The sequence below is a fragment of the Apteryx mantelli genome, chromosome 4 (genome assembly GCF_036417845.1).
Source record: "Apteryx mantelli isolate bAptMan1 chromosome 4, bAptMan1.hap1, whole genome shotgun sequence".
NCBI lineage: Eukaryota > Metazoa > Chordata > Aves > Apterygiformes > Apterygidae > Apteryx > Apteryx mantelli.
Genome location: NC_089981.1, coordinates 67,277,885 through 67,299,935, shown reverse-complemented (window position 1 = coordinate 67,299,935; position 22,051 = coordinate 67,277,885). Strand labels below are relative to the sequence as shown.

Genomic DNA, 22,051 nt, shown 5'->3' with positions numbered 1-22,051 from the left:
TAATTGAATATTAAAGTTTTGTCTGTGGGTCATGGGCCACAGGATACTGCTTAAGTATTTGTGAGTACTTCTGGTGACAAAAGCTGATGAGCCTGCAAATATTTTTATTACAGTCTAGGAAGAGCAAAAAGTTTAGAATTCTCACTATTTTTTGGTTTAACTGCAATACTTTATTTACTGCTTAAAATAACAATAGTAGCAAATGTAAAACATACTAGTTTTTCTTTCATTCAAATTTGAAATTTCACAGACCTGCCTATGATGTAGGATCATGTACTTGCAAAGTAGCATCTGTTGCTTTGATACTTTACCAGATTTTGTATCAGAGAGTCTTAGAAAAGTAGTCAGTGATTACATGCAGGGCAGTTACTCAGTAAGATGCATATCGTTTGTGTGACCTAAATCTGTTAGTTATCCTTCTCTTTATAAACCTCTGGCTTTATTTTCTTTAGTTGAAAGAAAAGGTTCTATTTCTGTAGAGTAAATTAGAGGTTTCACTTCTTTCTCCTCCTTCTCCTTCTCCTTCTCCTTCTCCTTCTCCTTCTCCTTCTCCTTCTCCTTCTCCTTCTCCTTCTCCTTCTCCTTCTCCTTCTCCTTCTCCTTCTCCTTCTCCTTTTTTTTTTACCAAGTTAGTAATGAATAGAAGAAAAAAGACATCACTGTGAATAATCTTCAAAGTACTTGTAAATCTCTTTGTTGCAGCAATTTACTGAGGCTTGTTTTCTCTGGGCTGTATGTCTGTACTGGCACAACAAAACTTCTATAAAGTTCTCTCGGAAAACGTCTGTGTTTGAACATTCTGTTCAGAATAACAAAAGCAAAACTTAAAATGAGCCTGATGAAGCTAGCTATGCTTTAGGCTAATTCTCAGCTAAACAGAACAACCTTGCAAAGATCTGCCTATTGCGATCAGTAGTGCGTGGTTAACTTTGTAAAATTCAGGTTCACTCAGTAGCAATGATGGCTACACTTACCATAGGATTATCAAAGTGAATAAGAGCAGTTCAAAATACTGCAGCTGGATGATGACTTTAGCAGGCTGGACTTTGCCAACAGCATCTTATCAACATCTGATCAAATCTGAATTGCTAGAAGTGTGTTGTCCCTAATACAGGACATGTTAAATGTTAACATTTATATGCAGTAAAAGATTTTGTAGGTGACAAAAGCAATTCCTTTGTAAAAGTCAGACAGCTTCAGTAATTGCTTATAAATGTGTATTATAAGTGTTACTTCTTTTTATGCACCTGTTTGATGTAATTGTAACTGAAACTAGTTACCTTTACAATGTGTTCTTTTAGCTATAATTAAAAGAGCTCCATAGGCCAGAGGAATTGATTAGTGACGTTTCAGGGATAATTGCAGAAGTAAGCAGGGACAAACTGCTGCCAAATGCAGAAAGTGTGCAGCATATATCTCTTCATAATATGTTGGTTATTGGAATCCCAACTGTTGAAATCCTGAATGTTGTAATAATAACTACAAAAAGGTGCAGTTTCAGTACCCTTGAAACACTGGTGGAATGCAGGAAACATAAGCCCCCAAAGGCATGTGGTGTTTCTCAAAATAGCTTGCTGTTTGCTTCGTGGATTCAGTGTGTGTGTCTTCACCATACTCAGGGTTTTCTTTTACAAGATGCACAGAGAGAGTGAGACACAATCATTTCCTTATGTTCCCAGAGGGGGAATTACTAGATTTCAAACCTTTTCTATGTGTTTGCGGTTATGTCTAATAAATCAGGAATTTTAATTGTTGTCTTTAATCTATAGTAAGTGTTTGGAACAGTGTTTATGGAAGAGCAATTTGAGTATGCTTGCTCTTAAAAGGGCTTGAAGTTTACAATAGCATACACTTTATGAGGGAGGCACTTTATTATAAACCAAATGAAAGCGTGATTATTTTAATAGTAATTTTTTAAGTTTCTATAGAACACCAGGTGAATTTATTGTTGGGATTTCTCTTAAATTTTGTTACATATGACTCAGTAATCTAAACGTGTAATTATATCTTTAGGTCTAATGCAGTAAAGCTGAAGTGATTGGTTAGTCTGGTAAACTACTATACTAAAGGAATATGAGAAAACTACTTAAATTTGGAGATGATTCTCTTTATGTATACTTGTATAACTCTGTCTCTTGAAAATGCTTGTTCCATGGCTACCAAAGTTGTGAAAAAGTGGAAAAAGGAGATGTGCAAAGGGTTTGGATCTAGTTGTCTGGAGAGAGGGTTTACTAGCATTTTACACTTTGAGGGGAATGATTTCTGTTGCATTTTCATTACCTCCTTTGAATGAATATGAAAATCAGTCAGAAAGCCTAACTCACAGAGGATCCCATCTCTAGACTTGTTTAGTAATTGCATTCTCAGTTTTTGAGTGAGCAAGTGGTGTATGAAAATGATTTTGTCATTCAACTCGAGAGTTTTAGGTGGTTTATATAAACAGCTTGAGTATCATATAAGCAATAGTTACAGCCAGCACTATATATCTAAGACAGTGCTTTCTGCTCCCTTTTAAGGACCAGGGCTTAAGGCTGTTCTGTATAATTGTACTCTCTGGATTTGCATCTGCTAAAGTAGCAAAAGAGAACATTTTGTGATATTTTCAAAATTCCTCTGTAGATGGCTCTTGAAAAAGGCATTGCTGCTCTCATTTATGGAAGGAGTTGCATCCATCTGAGCTGGATGTTTAATAAGAGTGCACTCAGCCAGATAAGATAATTTTTCTGAGTATTATATAGACATATATGGGTAAAATGAGGAAGTGGGGGAGGGGGGAGAAGGGGGACAGATGCAGTTCCATTATAAATGTGCAGATGCTTTCTTCTATGTTCCTTTCCTCTTTTTCCTGCTCATCATACAACCATAAATGTATTGGGTACTGTGATAGTATGCGTCTAGAATGCTGTCCAAAATTTCTGACCCACCCTTATGTCCAGTGTGCTGTGCAGCTGAGGCAAAGAGATGCATGGATGTGTCTACTGCTTGGTGTGTTTGTTGCCCGCCTTGCGTTAGTCTCACCGCAGGCCTGTGGTGCAGTTGTCCTTTGGAGGTTTGTTGGGCTGTTGGATATTGGAAATTCTGCGGAAGGACATAGTATCAAGTGATACAGTGAACTCTAAACTCTTAATGTGAATTTCTGCTCTCTTCCTGAACTAGTGCTGAACACTTGAGGAGTGGGATACTGTTTTCTGAAGTTGTTTTTTCCCTTATTACACAGGAAAAAGAAAATGTTCCCAAGCAGACTGTTTGGCTGTAGAGTCAGCTTGCTGTATCTGATGGTTAATATTTTCCGAAGGGCTTTATTATCTGACGAAGCTTTGTAAATGCACCTTACAAAAAATGCCTGACTCTGGAGAGTGGAGGAGGTAACTGCTGGTTGAACTTACTAGGGCCTGTTTGTATAAATTTGTTTTTAGTAGTAAAGTGGATCAAAAAGATGATTTAAGAAGAAAACACTGTCTGCATCCTGCAACAATTGTGACTGTAATTTCAGATACACAGGCAGTTCCATTGACTTAAGTGAAGCAACTCAGGTGCCTAAAGTTAAGCATCTTTATTTGCACAATGTGGTATTGACTCCAATAGACACTTCTAATACAATAAGCAACAATGTGCAGTAGGTCAAGTAGCATTTCTGTGCTAGTTGCGTTCTATAAGCTTTGTGAAATATGTTTGATTATAGGAGTAATATGACATAGTGTTATTAAATGGAATGTCTATTTTCATCTGCTATGAATTACCTAAGTAGAAAAATAATCCTATTAATGAAGCCTGGCATTTCTAATTTTCTCGCTACACAGAGCTAGAAAACTAATGCTCAAGAGTAGTCTGGTTTTGAATGCCTGTTTGAAATGTCTGTATTGATGCAATTAATGCTCTACTTAAGGCTTAAATGCATAAGTATGTAGTATTATTTTGAAAGAAAAAGTTCTCTGAAAGTAATCTGGTATGTTTTACTTCTTTTGGAGAAGTTGAGTTTTGAACATAGCTCCTGTAAATATAGTTTTCAAGTAAGGCAGACTTATCCTGTTACTTCAGGTCAGAAAGCTTGTGCAGAGGCAAGTAACAAAATGATAAATTCTGCCATTTCAGCCACTTGATTTGCAGCAATACGTTTTAATGCTGAAAAGTGGCAAACCAGTGGAAATGTAAAATGAAGAAAAAAATAGGGTGCTATAGCATGCCATCTGCCAGAATATTGAGGTATGGACTTTCTGGGCAAAGTTTTTTTTTAAGAAAAATCATTTGAGAATAACCCATCACAGAATCCTTGTGGGTTTTAAACGCTAAGGACATAGTGCACTAAGCAACCATCAAGACAGAATATCCTGTTTCCAGACTTCTAGATAGCTTCTTTTTTTGCTTTGTAATATCAGTACATTTCTTTAAGCTTTCTTACATTTGTAAATAATGATATTCAATCTTTTTGTGCGTACTGGCTTCTTAACTTTGTCCTGGGCTTGTAAATCATGTGCTGCTTCTCCCTCCCTTATTCCATAATGTACCTACTGCATATGTGCAATATAATCTTTAGCATATCTGTAACAAATTCAGTACTTCTGGGACAAATTAAGCAACTACATATGCATAAAATAAATGTTTAAGTGTATGGAATAAATTTATCTAGTCCTAAAAATGCTGGTCTAGCTGCATGTGCTTTAGTGTAGGTTTTTTGCGTGTACATTGGAGGCACAACCCTCCTGGAGTGCAGAACCCACTACATAAGTGCAGGTTGATTGCTTTGTACGTGTACAACATATCTGATGTGTACAGTGCCTTTTGGGGTTTACTGTTTCAGTGAGGTGCTATGGCTGGAAATTATGGAGTAGGGGAGAAGGCTGTGACAGTTAAAAGAAAGTTGCAACTACCTCCAGATTAGTTTAGCAAAAGTCTACAGCCAGCCTCAGAAACAGTTGTCAGTGAAGTATACATGGTTCACAGGCTGCAAAGCTAATTCAGAACTCCTAGCTCTACCTTGCAATTAGCTAGCATAGGTATTTAAACCTAACCAAAATCCCTTTGAGGTTCATACACCATGCAGAGGTCCAAGCTGTAATATCTGGTTGAAAAGTGTGGAATGCGTATGGTACGATTATCTTGTGGATCTGTAGAGTTAAGTTTTATGCATTAACTGATAAGGTTAAGCATTTATAATCTTCTAAAATTGTTCCTGTATTTTTAAATTCACTTTGTCAATGACAGTTTAGGTATGAACTCAGCCTAATGAAATAAAAATGTATGTGTAGTTTTTCCTCTGAAAAGTTTATAATGTAAGAACAGAAGTACTGATTGAAAGCAGAAGTCTTCAATAGTCTCTGTAAACAGATGTCAGTGGAAGAATAGGGCATTCATGTGCCCCAGTTCTGAGTCTTCCAACAATTTTCATCTTGGGAACTTCCTGAGGCAGATTTGGTTCCTGTTCAATTAGCAAGCATTAAAGTTTTTTTTTTTTTTAATGTATTTATGTAGTATCCTTTTGAACCTTTATCATCCTTTGACCTATTTTACAAACATGCAAAGACTTTTGCATGTCCGACAGTTACACTGGCAAGCAAGAAAAAAAATTGCTGAATGGAGAACTGTCTTTTCTTTGTTTCAAATTCAACTCCATAGCTTGACAGTTCTTTTCCCGTAGTTGTATTGCAAGATAGTGAATAGTCCATTCCCTTTTCACCTTCTTTGAACCGTTCTTAACTTTTGTACAGCTTTGACACATTCCCATAGTTTACCTTAGCTTTGTATGAGGAACGACTTTCCATACCTTTTGATTGTTTTTGTTGCTTTTCTGTAAGCTTTTATGGTTCTGTATGCATTGTGAGATTAGGGAACCAGAAATACATGCGCTATTCAAGATATGGGCAAGAAACTGAATTACAGAGTACTCTGTATACTATTATATAAGTACCTGACATAGAACATAATGAATATTCTCTGTTTTGTTCTCTATTCTTTTCCTAATGTTGCCTAACACTCGGTTTGCTTTTTTTTGATGTGGCACGTATTGAGCTAACGTTATCATGGAACTGTTGCAATTCAGGGTCTTGCCCCTGAGCGATAACAATTGATTCTGAGCCCATTATGTGAAGTTATTGCCAGTCTATGATGGAAGCACAGTTGCAAAAATAGAAGACTAAGAAGTATTCTTTTTCTTGAATTCACTCCGTCAGAATTGTCTTTTTTTTTTTTTTTTTGTTATTGCTGATTTATACTTTCTTTCCTGGAAACTTTAGTCACTCGGAAGCGTGCACTCTATTCTGTATGCAGTTTGCGGATATTTTTCAATGACAAATATCTCATTTTAATGTTATAGTGTATCTTTTTAAACAAATGGCACTGACTAGTTACTTTTTTAAAGCCTAAATTATACAGGTCTGTAATTGAAGATGTCATCAATGACGTCAGAGAAGTTTTTCTGGATGAAGGAGTGGATGAACAAGTTCTTATGGAACTCAAAACAGTAAGTTGTAACTTAAAATTTTTTTTACTAGACCAGTACACTGATTAGTTATTGAATACTGCTTACTGTTGTACACAGTAAAAATGATAATTTTTAGTTAGCTTAGCAGTATATTAATCTCCATATCTGTAGCCCCATATTTCAGATTATTCTTCCGTATACAGAGATCTACACACTATGTTTATCTTTCCTTATTTGGCAATTACTTTAAATTTGATGAAAACTTATGACAGGCATCAGAATTCCCTGCATTATCATTTCAGTCCTGGAAAAGTTGCATCATGTTTTCTTTAAAAAAGAAAGGTTGGGGATATATGGTTATTTTAGAGCTAAATGATTTTTATATTTTCTCTGCTGCAAAAATAAAATGCCTGCTCTATTTGATGTTTTTGTCTTACCAAAGAAGAGATTTATTGTCAGATGCTCTTTTATTGCATATACGATTTTTGATTTGCAGAAGTCTTGTTTTTGTGAGATGGTGCATAATGGCTTGTACTGCACACATCACACTTTTCCTAAAATCTGTGTAGAGTATTCACTGTATATTCAGTGGGTTTGAGCTGATACCAAGGAACCAAAAGTGAGGCAGGAAGTTGATCTGAGTTTTAATGTGCATCTCCTATGGGCTTCTTCAAAGTCTTTCTGAGCAAAAGAAGCCCTTGAAAAGAGAAGGAGAAAAAGGGGCAGCAGAAAAAGAGGAAACAAAGCAAAAGGAAACTGGGAAAGTAGATACCTGCTCAGTTCAGCTGTTGAACAAGGAGTCCTTCAATAAGTGGAAGTCCTGCACTCAGTACAGAATACTAAAAAATGGATGGAGTGTGGAAGGAATATTGAGTTTCAAAATTGGCTATAAAGAAACAAGTGAAGACCTCCCCCCCCCCCCCCCCAAAAAAAAGAACAAAAAACAATATATCATGACCTGGCTTGATGGGGAAAAAAGAGAGAGTGAGCACCCTAAGGAAAGTACCTTGATGTTTGTGTCATACGTGTGTTTTGTGAAGGTTTAAGAAAAAGATTGAATGAGGAAAGAGACAAGAAAGAAGATAAAGTATTGAAGAGGAAGACTGAGGAAGCCTTAAGCAGGATTTGAGATCAGGGATCCTGGGTGCCTGCAGTCTTTTTTGACTGCAGTGTATTATGGAATACTTACATTACTGTCTTTTTGCAAGAGCTGCTTTTCTGTGGTTGTGGCTTTTCTTAGGAGACCTGTCAGCGAGTCAAGGAATTGAAGGGTTGGAGGCACTGAAATTGATATTGTTGTGGTAGAAATTGTGTAAAGGCTTGTATGTTATCATAGGTATTACTGGCAGTTTCTATTAACGTGTGTTATCAGGGAAAAATCTTCAAGCATCTAGTATTTAGAGGTTTTAGGAAGAAATGACTTAGGGGATAGATGTAAAAAGGAAGTGTTTTTTTTCTGGTTAAAGAAGTTTAAAAAAAAATGAAGGTAAGGAAACTTGAAAACTGATTTAAAGTTGCCAGTTCATCTCTATTTGTGCTTCTGTTAAAGTTGTAGTGATTCTTCCATTAATGAAAGAAAGAATGCTAATTGAAATTTAAGCTTGGACTGACCATTCTTATGGGATATTTAGTTCCTCTTCTTAAAACATTACCTCTTTGGAGTTAAATCTTCAGTTTATATATGCCCAAAGGCTTTTTGGTTAAGTTTACTGAACCAGATAAACAGTGAAAACAAATTCAGTATTGTTGTATTGTGTTTATGTCATTGCACATCCGACTGAGTAAAAGTCGTACACAGAGACTTCTCTTTCCTTTTTCAAACTAGCTGTGGGAGAACAAGCTGATGCAGTCCAAGGCTGTAGATGGCTTCCACTCAGAAGAGCAGCAGCTTTTGCTGCAGGTGCAACAGCAGCAGCAGCAACAGCAGCAACAACAGCATCACCATCACCATCATCATACACAACCTCAGCCACAGCAGACTGTGCAGCAGCAGTCTCAGCCACAACAGGTCCTTATTCCAGCATCTCAGCAAGGTCAGACTCATTCACTAACATCTATGACGCAAGGCTCTCAATTTAGACCAGATCCTTTGCACATTAGTAATCCAGGGGAGGATATTTATCTCATGGTTAACTTGTGTCTTTATGTTAAACTTTCTCTACCTGCCTCTGTTTTATGGGTCAAGACAATTGTCTTGAAAAATAGCGTGCCATAAGAAAAATATCCTTCTATTTGTGTCAGTCACATTCTGCAGAAGATGTTGGAAAAGCCAAATCTTTTTTTTTGGTCTTCTACTACTGTGTAACTTAAGTTTTTCAGCATATATTGACTTTAAAGTTGTGGCAAAAATGTGTTAGCAACTCCAGAGTTTCAAGCCACTATACGTGTGCAGGTGACAGTGTAGTCATGAGGTAGAAATGTCATTAGGATTAAAGTAATTTTAAAAGTGTATTGAAAGGGACTGTTTAGCATAAATGGATGCTAGAATGTGAATAATATTTTTATAACGGTTTGAGTGTATGTAGGAGATGTTTTTCATGTTAGAACAAGTTTTAAGTGAGAAGCATAATGGCTATTTTTCTTGTGGTCTTAGCAGATTGCACATTGTGTAGGTGTGAGGGCTCAAGGTATGTTTTAGTTAGCCATAACAGTATTGTTTGTTGTGATTATTGTCTTGTGTATTCTCCATCAATAATTTGAGGGGAACGTGTTATTTTCACCAGTTACAATTTCAATTCAAAAATAAGATAAATACTACTAGATTTTACTGGATCTGTACTGTGTAAACAAACTTGCCACCCCTGTCGTATTTGAGTTGAGAGAGTTTTTGGTGCACTATTGTAATTGTGGCATTAAAAAAATAATAATTTTATCTGTTTAGTCAGTCATGGACTTGAGCCTTTTTCTCAGACTTCATGGAATAGCACCTCTGTAATAGGTACAAAAGATAACTATGAGATGATTCCCCCCCGCACTCAAAAAAGTTTATATTCAAAACGGAGGAGGACAACTAGTGTTTCCGTGCAGAAATATTATGTTGCTTTATCTTTAGTGTAACAGTAACCTGTTGTTGGGTTTGGGGTTTTTTTCCTTTTTGTAATACTCTGTATGTGGCTGGACATAAATCAGTTTGAGCTGCTAAGATAAAATTCATTTTGAGATAAAGACCTGTAAATACACACGTCTCCATGTGAGCTAGGTATCTCAGCTCAAGTTCGTCAGGGGATTCTGGAGGGTCCGTCTGCTCATCTACTCTAGACCTCTAGTGGCTACTTAGCTGAATAGCTCTGACTCTGCTGACTAGTTTTCCCTGTGCTAATATGGAGTCCCTGTCCTCCCATTTGTGTCTTCCTCTGGAAGATCCTGCCACTACTAATACATTTAAAACTGATTTGTTGTTGCCGTGTGTTGTGGTTTAAGACCAAATGACACTGGATACTAAATGAATTTGGATACCAAAGCACTTTAATCACAGATTTATGCAATTTTATGAATTACCTGACACCTTTCCTCCCCCCTCCCCCATCCTGTGGGGGACATAGTGCAGTGAAGGAGAAAGTCAGGGGGATTAGCATAGCAGTTTCTTCCACAGCCTCCTTGTTCTGCAAGAGAGATGGTCCGGTTCTGGAGAGAGATCAGGTGGGCCAATGTGGTGGTTCCTGCAGTGCTGTGTGCAGTCCTGGCACAGGGTCGTGGGATTTTCTTGGGCTCTTTCCGCTCCCTGGGTTCCCTGGAGGTTGGGGTGATGGTCCTGGATCATGGTGCAGGGTCATGCGGTGTCCCCCACCCAGAGCCTTTTCCAGAACTCTTGGTTACCCCCAGTATTTGTAAGTGTCCTTAGTTACAGGATTGAGTAGAGAATGCCTTGTTGATGATTAGTCTGTTCAAATTGCACTGTTTTCTTCCAATTTGCTGTCACCAGTGTTGGCACTCAGTTTGCTTGTTCCATATGCTTCTGGATATTTCGCACTTCTTGATGATCAACAGGGTTTTTGCATAGTTTAGCTGTCTGTTTCCTTTAGCACACCAAAACTGTTGTTTGGGACAGGTGCTTGCACATATTTCATCTATTTCTACTACAGCAAAAAATTGGTGAAGTTCACGGGCTTATGCTAACAGCTGTGCTAACTAGAGGCCTAACTCAAGCTGACTGTTAGGCTTTATTAACATACTCTTTATCTTACAACAGTCCTTGCATAAGTCTGAGGAGTTAATCACTGCTAACTGATGTTTTTGGAGAACTCGAATGCATCATCAGGTTTATTAAAATTTTACTGTAATACCTTTCATTTCAGAAATGTATTTTAAATCTTGTTTTAGATAGAGTCGGAGTAGATAACTGAAACCATTGAAATAAGTCTCTAAAGTGAAAATAGCCATATCGCCCCTAAGAGCTGCTGTTTTATGTTGTCTGGAGTGTAAAACTTCACAAGGTCGGAGCCTGCTCAGTAGCTGTTTTGGTTATAAAGCTCAGCTGATGTTTGTGTGATGTCCTATCTATAATCATTCTGTCTAGGATGTTATTTTGGGCAGACTGCATAGTTTTCATACAATGCTATTTTTTTATGTTTCTAGCACCTCAGCAGCAGGTTATCGTGCCAGATTCCAAGCTGATACCACATATGAATGCATCAGGCATGGTAAGAAAAGCAGAAGGTTATCCTTGCATACTCCATCATTATGTAAGTTGTTTTGATTAAATAGCAAACATAAACCTGGTATTAGTCATCAAATGCTTAAAAGTAAGTTGGGAAGCGTTGGTAAAGCTGGCTGCCATATTACTGAGTTTTTCTGCTGTGCTGACAATTCAGGATCGGTTGTCCAGGACTTAGTTTTGGTAACACATCTAGGGCTTATCTTGATCTTCTGCTATACATGTCTTCGACCAAAACTTTATTTTATCAGATGATAGAGTACTGTTGGTGTAAATCTGCATTATGATGAGCTTGTTGTGTACTGACACAACACTGTTAACTGGTATAAGCATATTGTATTTGCTAGATGCAGGAAACCATGTTAAGTGTTCTGAAATTTAAGATTATAGCAAACAGGAGATTATCTAGTCATTCACATTGATCTTTTTTGGTTGTATTGTTTTGATTATTTTGATAATTTTGTAAAAACACATAAAACTGAGTCTGGTCTTTTACCCATTTCTTGCAGGTTTTATCTTTAGAGGTTAATTTTTTAGTATCTTGCTTTAAGTGCCATGGCTTAAGCTAAAAAAAAATAATACTTTTATTGCAAATCCATGAAAACAACAGCTAAAACAAGTTAAATATGTATATTAAAACAATATTCACTACATTCTTACTGCTTTCGTGGTGAAAGCACATTAAACAAAGTCTGATGATTAGTCAAAGCAGCAGTAGTTTGCTTACCATTCACTTCTCCATTACCTGATGGAAGGACTGTTAATCTTATAGAAAAGAACCTGAACTTCATTAACCAAATAGCATGATTTGCCTGGAGGCTTAGAGCAGACTAACATCTACTTTTATTTTTCTTATGCTTCACAACCATTTCTATGGAATTAGTAACTTGCCTATTCCAGCAGTTAAATCTTTTTTTTTTCCCCTATCTCTTCTCATTGTTAGATCTTATTGATGAGTATTGCAGAAATGAATATATTGAGCTTTAAACTCTGCTGCTGTCAAAATGCAGTTGAAGTGTATGCTCCAGAAGGCTGCCAATTCAATAAATACTGTGTTAGAGAATCAACTTGGAAATATTGTGTGCTTTCTAATAAACATTTAAGTCAGTACCAAAGAATGGATCAGACAAATCTTGAATATTTTGGAAGGCAGAGAATAATGAGAACTTATGCATTTGCACTTGCCTGGGATGTGAGGATGCAGAAGAGCACTTTTTTAACTTTGCTCAGTGTTTGCTAATTTTGGAAGTTGTAATTACTACATTAGTGAGATGATAAGGAGAGACTGTGTATCTTACAAACAGGAAATATGCATTCAACCCAGTGATAAAGTTTAAATCCTTTTAGTAGAGGAGAATAATCTTCCTTGGTGGAGAAGGAGAGGCTTTTCAAAAGTTAGATGTTATTAGACCCTTGAAATGAATAGGCCTCTGGAGAAGTCCATCTCCCTTTGTGACTTAAGGACTTAATGCAAATTTTCATGTTTTGAGCTCCTTGATTGTGTTGGAATTTAGCTTCCTTATAAGTTAGAATCATTACCCATTAAAAATCTTTGGTTTTCTCTCCTAACTGACTATCTGTGAGAGAAAAATGAGTCATTTTGTTGAACAGTCAGTGCACTACGTGTATATATTCAGTAGAGCTGTGTTACACAGAACTTGAAATGAAAATCATTTGCAGAATTAAAAAAACAAAAAGTGCAGACTTAACTACTATTCCATGTGCAAACAAGGCAGGCAAACATGATCATTGTTCAAGTACCTTGTGTTTCTTCAGGTGATGTTTATTGGCCCATACCTTAAGCTACTTTGAAAAAGTAGAAGTAACATTGCCATATGTGCAGTCCAGTATTGGACTCTATTAATAATGTCAGCAGAGATGGCAGAGGAGAACAAAATCCGAACTTTTAGGTTAAGTTGTGATGCTTAGTGATTGATGCTTAGTGGTTCTTCCTATTAAGGAAGAAGATACAAAAATAATTTTTATATGTAGTATAATATACAGTTAATTAATGACCATCTTTTAATAGCTGCATAAACTTATTTGCAAACATTGTAAATAGCAATAAAAAAGGTAGATATTTAATTTTCAGGTAGTATGTTGTGATGTGAAACACTGACAATAACATTTGCAGTTAAAAATTTTTCCTATGTTTCAGAGTGCTGCAGCCACTGCAGCTACTTTGGCTCTCCCTGCTGGCGTTACTCCTGTTCAACAGATACTTACAAATTCAGGTAACTATCTCAACACTGAAGTCAAACGAAAGTCTTGAGGCTGACAGTGCTTGGGGGAGAGACATTCTGGGTTCTACAAGACCTTGCTATTTATGCGGTTCATGCACTTCTTCTAGTCGTCGCTCATTCATAGTGCATTGCAATGTCATTAGATTTAAGAAGCAGAACCTGGAAATCAGCCTTCACAAAGTAGTGCCATCATTGCTTTGCTAGACTCCTAGTCTCTTTTGCTCACAGACTGGTTAGTTTTTCAAACCTTGCAGTTTTGACCTAACAGTGGTGTGGGTTAGATTCTATGCTAGTTTTCTGTACTTTTAAGACAAGTGCATGAAGCTAGAAGATGGGCATTACTGTCTCTCTGCTTCGTGTATTTTTCAGCTTTGTGAAGCATGATCCAAGCCCAAATACTAGATTGGGGATTTAAGAGCAGGAACACCCTCTCTGTGACTTTCAGGTGGGGGAGTGTCTTGACGTTTCTGGTACCTCCTAAGCACGCACAATGGAATTTCCAATTTTGCTGGCAGTGCTGGATATGTCATGTTTAAATACTGTGATGCTGTATATTTGGAATCTAATGTAAGTGTCACTTTTATGAACAGTGTATCTGATGCTTCATGTGCAGTATTCTTGTATTATGCTGATTTCATAAGCTTGGTTCTGGATATACTCTGATATGGACAGTGAAGGAAGATCTGAGAAAGTTCATTTTCTAGACACAGGTGATACTCTTGCCAGAATAATTTGCCTAGTCTACTCAAAATCACTTGCTGGGCTACTAATTTAGCCTTTCTACTTTAAACATTTGAATGTTTAATGGATCTTTAGACTAACTAAAATTGAAATGTATAGCTATTTTAGGAACTTGATCCCTTCCAATTTTAAGGAAGCACATTTATGCTTTACAGCCAAATTTCATGGCATGTATTTCTTATGCTTGTTACGGTCATCACTTTTTGTTCAGTTACAAATATTTGTAGTATGTTTTCTTACACAAGGACAGGAGGTTGCCTGCAGAACCGTATTCCCTTTTTCAGGTATACTTCGTTGTTTCAGTAAATAGGCCTTGCATTTTGTACTGTGAATGGAAGACAGGAAAGAATATCAGCCGTTGAGGGAAATGTTTAAGGTTGAGCAATTATCTAACGTCTTTTTTTTTTTTTTTTTTTTTTCCTACGTCTGCATCTTTCAGAATAGAAATGTGAAGAACTGATGTTGGAATATGTCTTAGATCCCTTTTTCAGAGTTGGAGGCCATTTGTAAAGATGTATAAGTCTTAGACGTATTTTGCAAAGTGAGGAAAATGGCAAAATAATAAAGCTAAAGGGTAATAAAAGACAACAGAGCTGGGATCAGAATACAAGAATTATGGGAAAAGGAAGGAGAGATGATTAATAAGTGAAAGGATAGAGTTTTCAAAAAGACAACGGCACATTAATAATGAAAAGGAAGTAATGCATAGAGGAATTTCTTAAAATGGGTAATCAGAGGGACAAGAATCTCTGGGAAAGGGTATTTCATCTGACAAGACCTTGGAAATACTACAGCATTAGTAGTGGATAGAATTTTTTATGTGAATTCCTGTACTTCCTGTTTTGGTATATATATGTTTTGTGTTCTATCTGTAAAATTTATCTTACAATACATGAAGTATGTTCTTAAGTAGGAAGTTAATATTTGAAATATTGTGCTGCTTTAAAGGATTACTCTTTGGCTTCAGGGGTCTTGTATACATAAATTATTCCTGAATTACACACCTTGCAATTATTTAGGTATTAATCTTGTCTCTTTGTTTCTGAAACAGTTGCTATAACAGGTTCTAAGTAACTAAAATAGTTGTATCTTTTCTCTAGTGAAAGACAAAGATAAATGCTGTCCTTTAATTGTTTTTGGTCTTCTTCCAGGAAACAAGCTGCTAAACTAAGATTATTTTAAACATGCTTTTTTTAAAAAAATTAATTTGATTATATATTTATTTATTCCAGGCCAGATCCTCCAAGTAGTTAGAACTGCAAATGGAGCTCAGTATATCATTCAGCCGCAGCAACCGGTTGTTCTACAGCAGCAGGTCATACCGCAAATGCAGCCTGGTGGTGTACAAGCACCTGTGATTCAGCAGGTAAAGAAAAATTTTTGAACAGATAGATTTGAAGGAGAAAACTTGATAGAAATTACTAGAGAGGCTTGCATTTTAAATTGAGCAAGTTGAAAGAGAATACAAACTTGACAAAATCAGAAATGGTATATGAAAGAAAAGAGAATTATGTTAAGTAGTGTGGGTTTTAAAAATGAACAATTTGGAAATGTCATTTTTAACTGACATTTAAGTCTGTACCAAATTCTCACTGGTCTCAGTTTAAAATTGCTTTTATGTGTCCCCTGATGAAAAATATATAGAATGTGTATAATTTTAGTCTATGCTCTAAAAATTTTTATTAGTTAAAATAATTCTTTGCCACTTAGCATTTAGAAAGAAATACTTAAAAAACCTGTTTTTTTTAACAGTGAATACAGTATGTCATGGCAAGATTTTCATTTGGCTACAAGGTTGAGTGTGCATCCAGACTGCATGGGTACTGAATTTAATACTGTGTCACAGTTCTGCAGTTTAGGCCTGAATAATAATACATAGAGAGTTTAAAGTTACATGTTTTGTAAAGAAGGTTTAAAAATAATCTTTTATTTGAATTTAAAAACTACTGTACTTCGAACTCAGTATGGTGAAAGTGCTAATGTTTTAGAATGGAAAATGAGACAACAGATTTCCTTAGGTTTAGTGCAAAATGCAGAAAATGAACACCAAATAATGAGAGAAGCTATGTTGTTGAAGATGAAATTGTGTCTGATATAAATGGAATATTTGTAACTCTTGTTTCTCTAATTAACATAAGTCAGACTGATATGTTTTAATTGTTTTCTGTGGGTAATTGGTATGGTAGTGAGTTATGGTAGCAGCCACTGTACTTACAATGATATTCCATCAGGTTTTGGCTCCTATCCCTGGAGGGATTTCCCAGCAGACAGGAGTGATTATTCAGCCTCAGCAGATCCTGTTTACAGGAAATAAAACACAAGTCATACCTACAACAGTGGCTGCCCCTACACCTGCCCAAGCACAGATTCCTGCAGCTGGTCAACAGCAACCACAGCAACAACAGGCGCAGCCACAAGCACCGCTTGTGCTCCAAGTTGATGGAGCAGGGGACACATCTTCTGAGGAAGAAGAAGATGAGGAAGAAGACTATGATGATGATGAAGAGGAAGACAAAGAAAAAGATGGAGGTGAAGATGGCCAGGTTGAAGAGGTAAACTTGACAATATTTCGGAAGATTGGAACATGCCTCTGTCTTGTTCTTAATTTTTCCACAATATTTGAAAGAAAACTATATGCCTCAAAGAATGTTGTATTCTTGTAATTTTGAGAATATCGCTTTATCCTTTTACTTCAGTTTCTTTATTTCCCATACTGAGGTGGTGGAAACTTTTCGTACATTAGCAAAGCACCCTGAAATGCAGCAGAGGGGGCAGTGAAAATTGTAATTATTGTGAATGGCCTTATAAAATCTGTAGTAGCAGTATTTCTGGTATTATGGAGAGGTCAGCCATGAGATTATGAAACCATCATAGAGATCAGAAGTAGTCAACTGCATTTGGGACTGAATGCTGCATACCAAAGCAAAGTTATGAAGGATAAAAAGAAGGGGAGTATGTTCTTTGTTCACTGTTTTAGGAGTCTGTGCTTCAGATTCAAAACTCTTAGAAAAAGAGGGGACAAATAGGTCTGGTCAGACCAGATCTCTTACAATTCAGTTGCTTTCAGTTACCCTAAAACAACTCTGAGAATTCAAATTTGACAATAAAACACCTTCTAGAAAAACAACTGACCTTGATTTAACTAAAGCAAGAGATAGGAGCGGGAGTGAATACTCTTAATAACTTGTTACATTCTTAACTGTGTGCGCTTAATTTAGACTTTGAATGATTTAGGTTTCAGACTTCAGCCAGTGGCTCTTACTAAACCTTTTTTTGTTGTATCAGAGCCCTGCAGAAGAAGAAATTAGGATATTAATAAACTAAAATTATTTTCCAAAGATGCATTTTTGAACTGCCAGATTATTCAGCCTCTTCTACAGTTCTCTGCAGCCTTCCAGTTATTTTAACATTCCCTTTAAAATGCTAGTATTGGGAACATATGTAGCATTTTATCATCCGTATCATCTATGCAGTGTATGCAGGTAAAACTTCTAATTCTTATCAAGGTTTTTTTGTAATATGTCTACAGTGGTGTCTAACAGTATTTTCCTGTTGTAACTTACTAGTTGGGTCCACATCTACTTTTCTACTTTTATGTTGACCAGCACTGATGTCAGTCTGAACGTGTTAGTCGTTGCCCTATTAAGTATACATCATCATACTTAAGTGTTCTTTAATATTGTCTTAATGCCAGGGTTCTCGTGGATTTTTTTATATGCCAAGGCTTTATTTTCTGCATGCGAGAGATCTCCTGTTATTTTTGCCCCCTTCGTTAATCTGCAGTTACATAACAAGTAGAGCAGTTCATTAAAGCTTGTTAAGTCACTTAAATATAGTATTACTTTGGAAGGAATTAGGAACCCTGTGGTACGCCTTTGTCTTCTCTCATTAGGATCTCCCCAGTGTAGCTTATATATTTTGAGGTGGGTGGGAAAATGAGGATTATGTGGAAGACTTCAGAAAACTTGTTTTGCATTTAGTAATGGTTGTACTAGCTTTTGAAATATTTGCTGTTTACATGAGATGGAAGAAATTTCTGCTGTGACATTCTCACCGCAGTGCATAGGACTTTGTGCATCAGAATGTTCTTTTGGCTGATGGACACTGTCAGACCAGAGAAGGAGCAAGAATGATCTAGAAGAGGTATCCAGTTCCAATATGAGCTTCAGGATGGTCCTATCATGTTCAGTTTGTAGCAAGCTTGTGGACGGGGGTGGAAAGGTCATGCAGGGAAGATGAAATTGGACACACAGTAGACTTGCAGTTCAGAAGGGATATTTGTGTATATTGGGGTGGCATTTAGTGATCCTGTAGACATGTTTTGATTAGAAGACTCCAAGCCTGGAAGTGCAGGAATGAAGGAGTAGTAAAGAATGGAAGAAATTGCTCAATTTAGAAAAAAATGAAGGGGTGAAGAGACTGTTGTTGGAAACGAGAAAAGTAATTCTTAAGAGACATGAAAATACTTAATAGAACATCTGGAGAAGTTAAGTTTATATGGATCTATGCAAAATTATCTTAAAACAGCGTTTTTTCCCTCTTCTAAAAACCGTATATGTGTCGAGTTCTATTTCAGTTTATGGTGCACCAGACAAGCATGAATAAGTTGTGGCTGTTTCTGTATCTATTGACACATAGGGAATGATGTGACTAATGTTGCATTTCCACTGCTTAGCTGCCTAAGATATGAAAACCTGTATAATGATAAAATAAATTTTTGTAAAGATGAACTGCAAGCACCAGAATGTTTACAGTTAAGGAGTAAGCATGAGCGTGGTGATGCAAGGCTGTGGTGCCAAGATCACAGAATCACAGAATCACAGAATCACAGAATCGCTGAGGTTGGAAGGGACCTCTGGAGATCATCTAGTCCAACCCCCCTGCTCAAGCAGGGTCACCTAGAGCACATTGCACAGGATCACATCCAGGCACGTTTTGAATATCTCCAGAGAAGGAGACTCCACCACCTCTCGGGGCAACCTGTTCCAGTGCTCTGTCACCCTCACAGTGAAAAAGTTTTTCCTCATGTTCAGATGGAAGTGTCTGTGTTTCAGTTTGTGCCCGTTGCCTCGCGTCCTGTCGCTGGGCACCACTGAAAAGAGTCTGGTCCCATCCTCTCGACACCCTCCCTTCAGATACTTGTACACGTTGATAAGATCTCCTCTCAGCCTTCTCTTCTCCAAGCTAAACAGGCCCAGCTCTCTCAGCCTTTCCTCATAAGAGAGATGCTCCAGTCCCCTAATCATCTTTGTAGCCCTTCGCTGGACTTGCTGCAGTAGTGCCACATCCTTCTTGTACTGGGGAGCCCAGAACTGGACGCAGTACTCCAGATGTGGCCTCACCAGGGCTGAGTAGAGGGGCAGGATCACCTCCCTCGACCTGCTGGCAACACTCTTCCTGATGCAGCCCAGGATACCATTGGCCTTCTTGGCCACAAGGGCACATTGCTGCCTCATGCTTAACTTGGTGTCCACCAGCACTCCCAGGTCCTTCTCCGCAGAGCTGCTTTCCAGCAGGTCAACCCCCAACCTGTACTGCTGCATGGGGTTATTCCTCCCTAGGTGCAGGACCCTGCACTTCCCTTTGTTGAACTTCATGAGGTTCCTCTCTGCCCACCTCTCCAGCCTGTCCAGGTCTCTCTGAATGGCAGCACAGCCCTTTGGCGTATCAGCCACTCCTCCCAGTTTTGTATCATCATCAAACTTGCTGAGGGTGCACTCTGTGCCTTCATCCAGGTCATTGATGAAGAAGTTGAACAAGACTGGACCCAGTACTGACCCCTGGGGGACACCGCTAGCTACAGGCCTCCAACTAGACTCTGTGCCACTGATCACAACTCTCTGAGCTCTGCCATTCAGCCAGTTCTCAATCCACCTCACTGTCCACTCATCTAACCCACACTTCCTGAACTTGTCTATGAGGATGTTATGGGAGACAGTGTCGAAAGCCTTGCTGAAGTCTAGGTAGACAACATCCACTGCTCTCCCCTCATCTACCCAGCCAGTCATTCCATCATAGAAGGCTACCAGACTGGTTAGGCATGATTTCCCCTTGGTGAAGCCTTGCTGACTACTCCTGATCACCTTCTTGTCCTCCACATGCTTGGAGATGGCTTCCAGGATGAGCTGCTCCATCACCTTTCCAGGGATGGAGGTGAGGCTGACTGGCCTGTAGTTCCCTGGGTCCTCCTTCTTGCCCTTTTTGAAGACTGGGGTGACATTGGCTTTCTTCCAGTCTTCAGGCACCTCTCCTGTTCTCCATGACCTTTCAAAGATGATGGAGAGTGGCTTAGCAATAATGTCCGCCAGCTCCCTCAGCACTCGTGGCCCAGAATCTGACCTGGACACTGAAATTTCACACTAAGATTGATTAAAAGCCTGAGGACATCCACAGCATGGAGGGCAGAAAGGAACTGCATGTCTGCCTTCCCCTGGAAAGCCTAATACTTTCACCTCAAATGCTTTTTTCAGGACCATAGTTTGTAGACAGATTGTATCCTCATGCAAGTAATCAAAGTAACAGCTATAATCTTACTAAAAAGCATAACTCTCTGCATGTGTTTCTTTCAGGAGCCCCTAAACAGTGAAGATGATGTGAGTGATGAGGAAGGGCAAGAACTGTTTGATACGGAAAATGTTGTTGTGTGCCAGTATGATAAGGTAAAATCTCTATAGAACAGAAAGAAGAATTTTGCTTTCTCTGTTCTTCCCTGTCAAGTCAGATTTTTTAAATGATATCTTTGTGTGACTATAAAGTAGAAATTACCTTGTGGTAGTGAACAAGACTTGGAGAAACTTGGTGGAATTTTTTTTCCATATCACATCTGTGTGTGTTCAACAAAGGGTTGCTCTTCTGGGCTCAGGAAAAGTGAACTATTGCAAATGAGTTTTGGTACGTTTGCTGTGGCCATAAATGAAAGCAATAGCCAGTATGATTTAGGCTTGATGCAAAACTGTTCACTGATGACTAAAAATGTTTCTTCTTGATGACTGAATAGGTATCGGAGAGGAATGATCTTTCTGTGCATTCTTTTCAGAAATGGCAATGTGGAACACTGCTTATTTTGCTTTAAATTCTGTTCAACCGTCTTGTCTCTCCTCTGTAATGACTAATTTCTTTTTGCATATTTGCCTGGAATATGCAAGGATACATTCATGTCTTTAATTTATTTTTTTATTTTTTGTCTGGAGGCTATCAGACACCTTTTTACTGAGGTAGTATGCATAAAGTTTCTTTGATGTCGATTTTCTTCCTTTGCCTAGGCTGAGCTGAGTTGAACAGCCATGACTTTCTCCCTTTTTAAGGGAGAAAAAAACCTGCAAGACTTTTGAATACAATCTACATTATAAAGAATGACTTAAGAAAAACTCTTCAGTTATTTAAGTTATTTTAGTTAAGTCAGTCTTCCTGACTCTTCTTGGAGTTGTCATCAGATTCAATAAAGAATTTTAGATGCAAGATTTAAGATGCTGCAAGCAGCATCAGTACCTGCACTCCAGCCAGCTGTCTCCTCCAGACTGTAATCAAAAATTGTTACGTTCCAAGGGTCCTTACAGTCCATGAGGATAGTGAGCTACCTCAGAATGGCAGTCAGATAAGCTTGTTGGGAGCTTCTAAAGCTGGACAACAGGATCTCTTCTGAAATCCTTGCCTTCTTAAAGATTAAGAACTTTAACTCAACAGGGAACAGTACCCATTGTGAACCTCTAGTGCTGCGTGCTCTGAAAAATTTCACCACTTACCAATAGCTGTTCAGTTCGTCTGTATAAAATACACAGGATCAGCTCTGTTGTTCTGAGCAAGTTCCCCCTTGCACAATGTTGTGTCTTGCAGTGACCAGTAGTGGGTGCCTCTGGGACAGTGAGATGAGGGCAAATGGGTAGCAATGCTCACAGCAAGCGTGCTGCCATCCTTTAGACAGTGCTTTCATTTTGGAGAACCAGCAGTGGATTTTTTCTGTCATTAATTTGTCTGATTACTTTATGAATCCTTGTG

At 37.9% G+C, this 22,051-nt stretch overlaps 1 protein-coding gene across 2 annotated transcripts in view; it reads left to right on the top strand.

The window, feature by feature from the left end:
* Positions 1–22,051, top strand: part of GTF2A1 (general transcription factor IIA subunit 1) — a 30,452-nt gene that overhangs the window by 1,881 nt on the left and 6,520 nt on the right. The window contains exons 2-9 of one of the 2 annotated variants that reach the window (XM_067296889.1): positions 3,218–3,365; positions 6,356–6,457; positions 8,244–8,451; positions 10,994–11,058; positions 13,231–13,306; positions 15,289–15,422; positions 16,288–16,608; positions 20,626–20,715. In XM_067296889.1, coding sequence (XP_067152990.1) covers positions 6,443–6,457; positions 8,244–8,451; positions 10,994–11,058; positions 13,231–13,306; positions 15,289–15,422; positions 16,288–16,608; positions 20,626–20,715 — 909 coding nt within the window. In that variant the 5' untranslated portion in view covers positions 3,218–3,365; positions 6,356–6,442. The remainder of the gene's footprint in view (positions 1–3,217; positions 3,366–6,355; positions 6,458–8,243; positions 8,452–10,993; positions 11,059–13,230; positions 13,307–15,288; positions 15,423–16,287; positions 16,609–20,625; positions 20,716–22,051) is intronic. The other variant, XM_067296888.1, reaches the window with a different exon arrangement.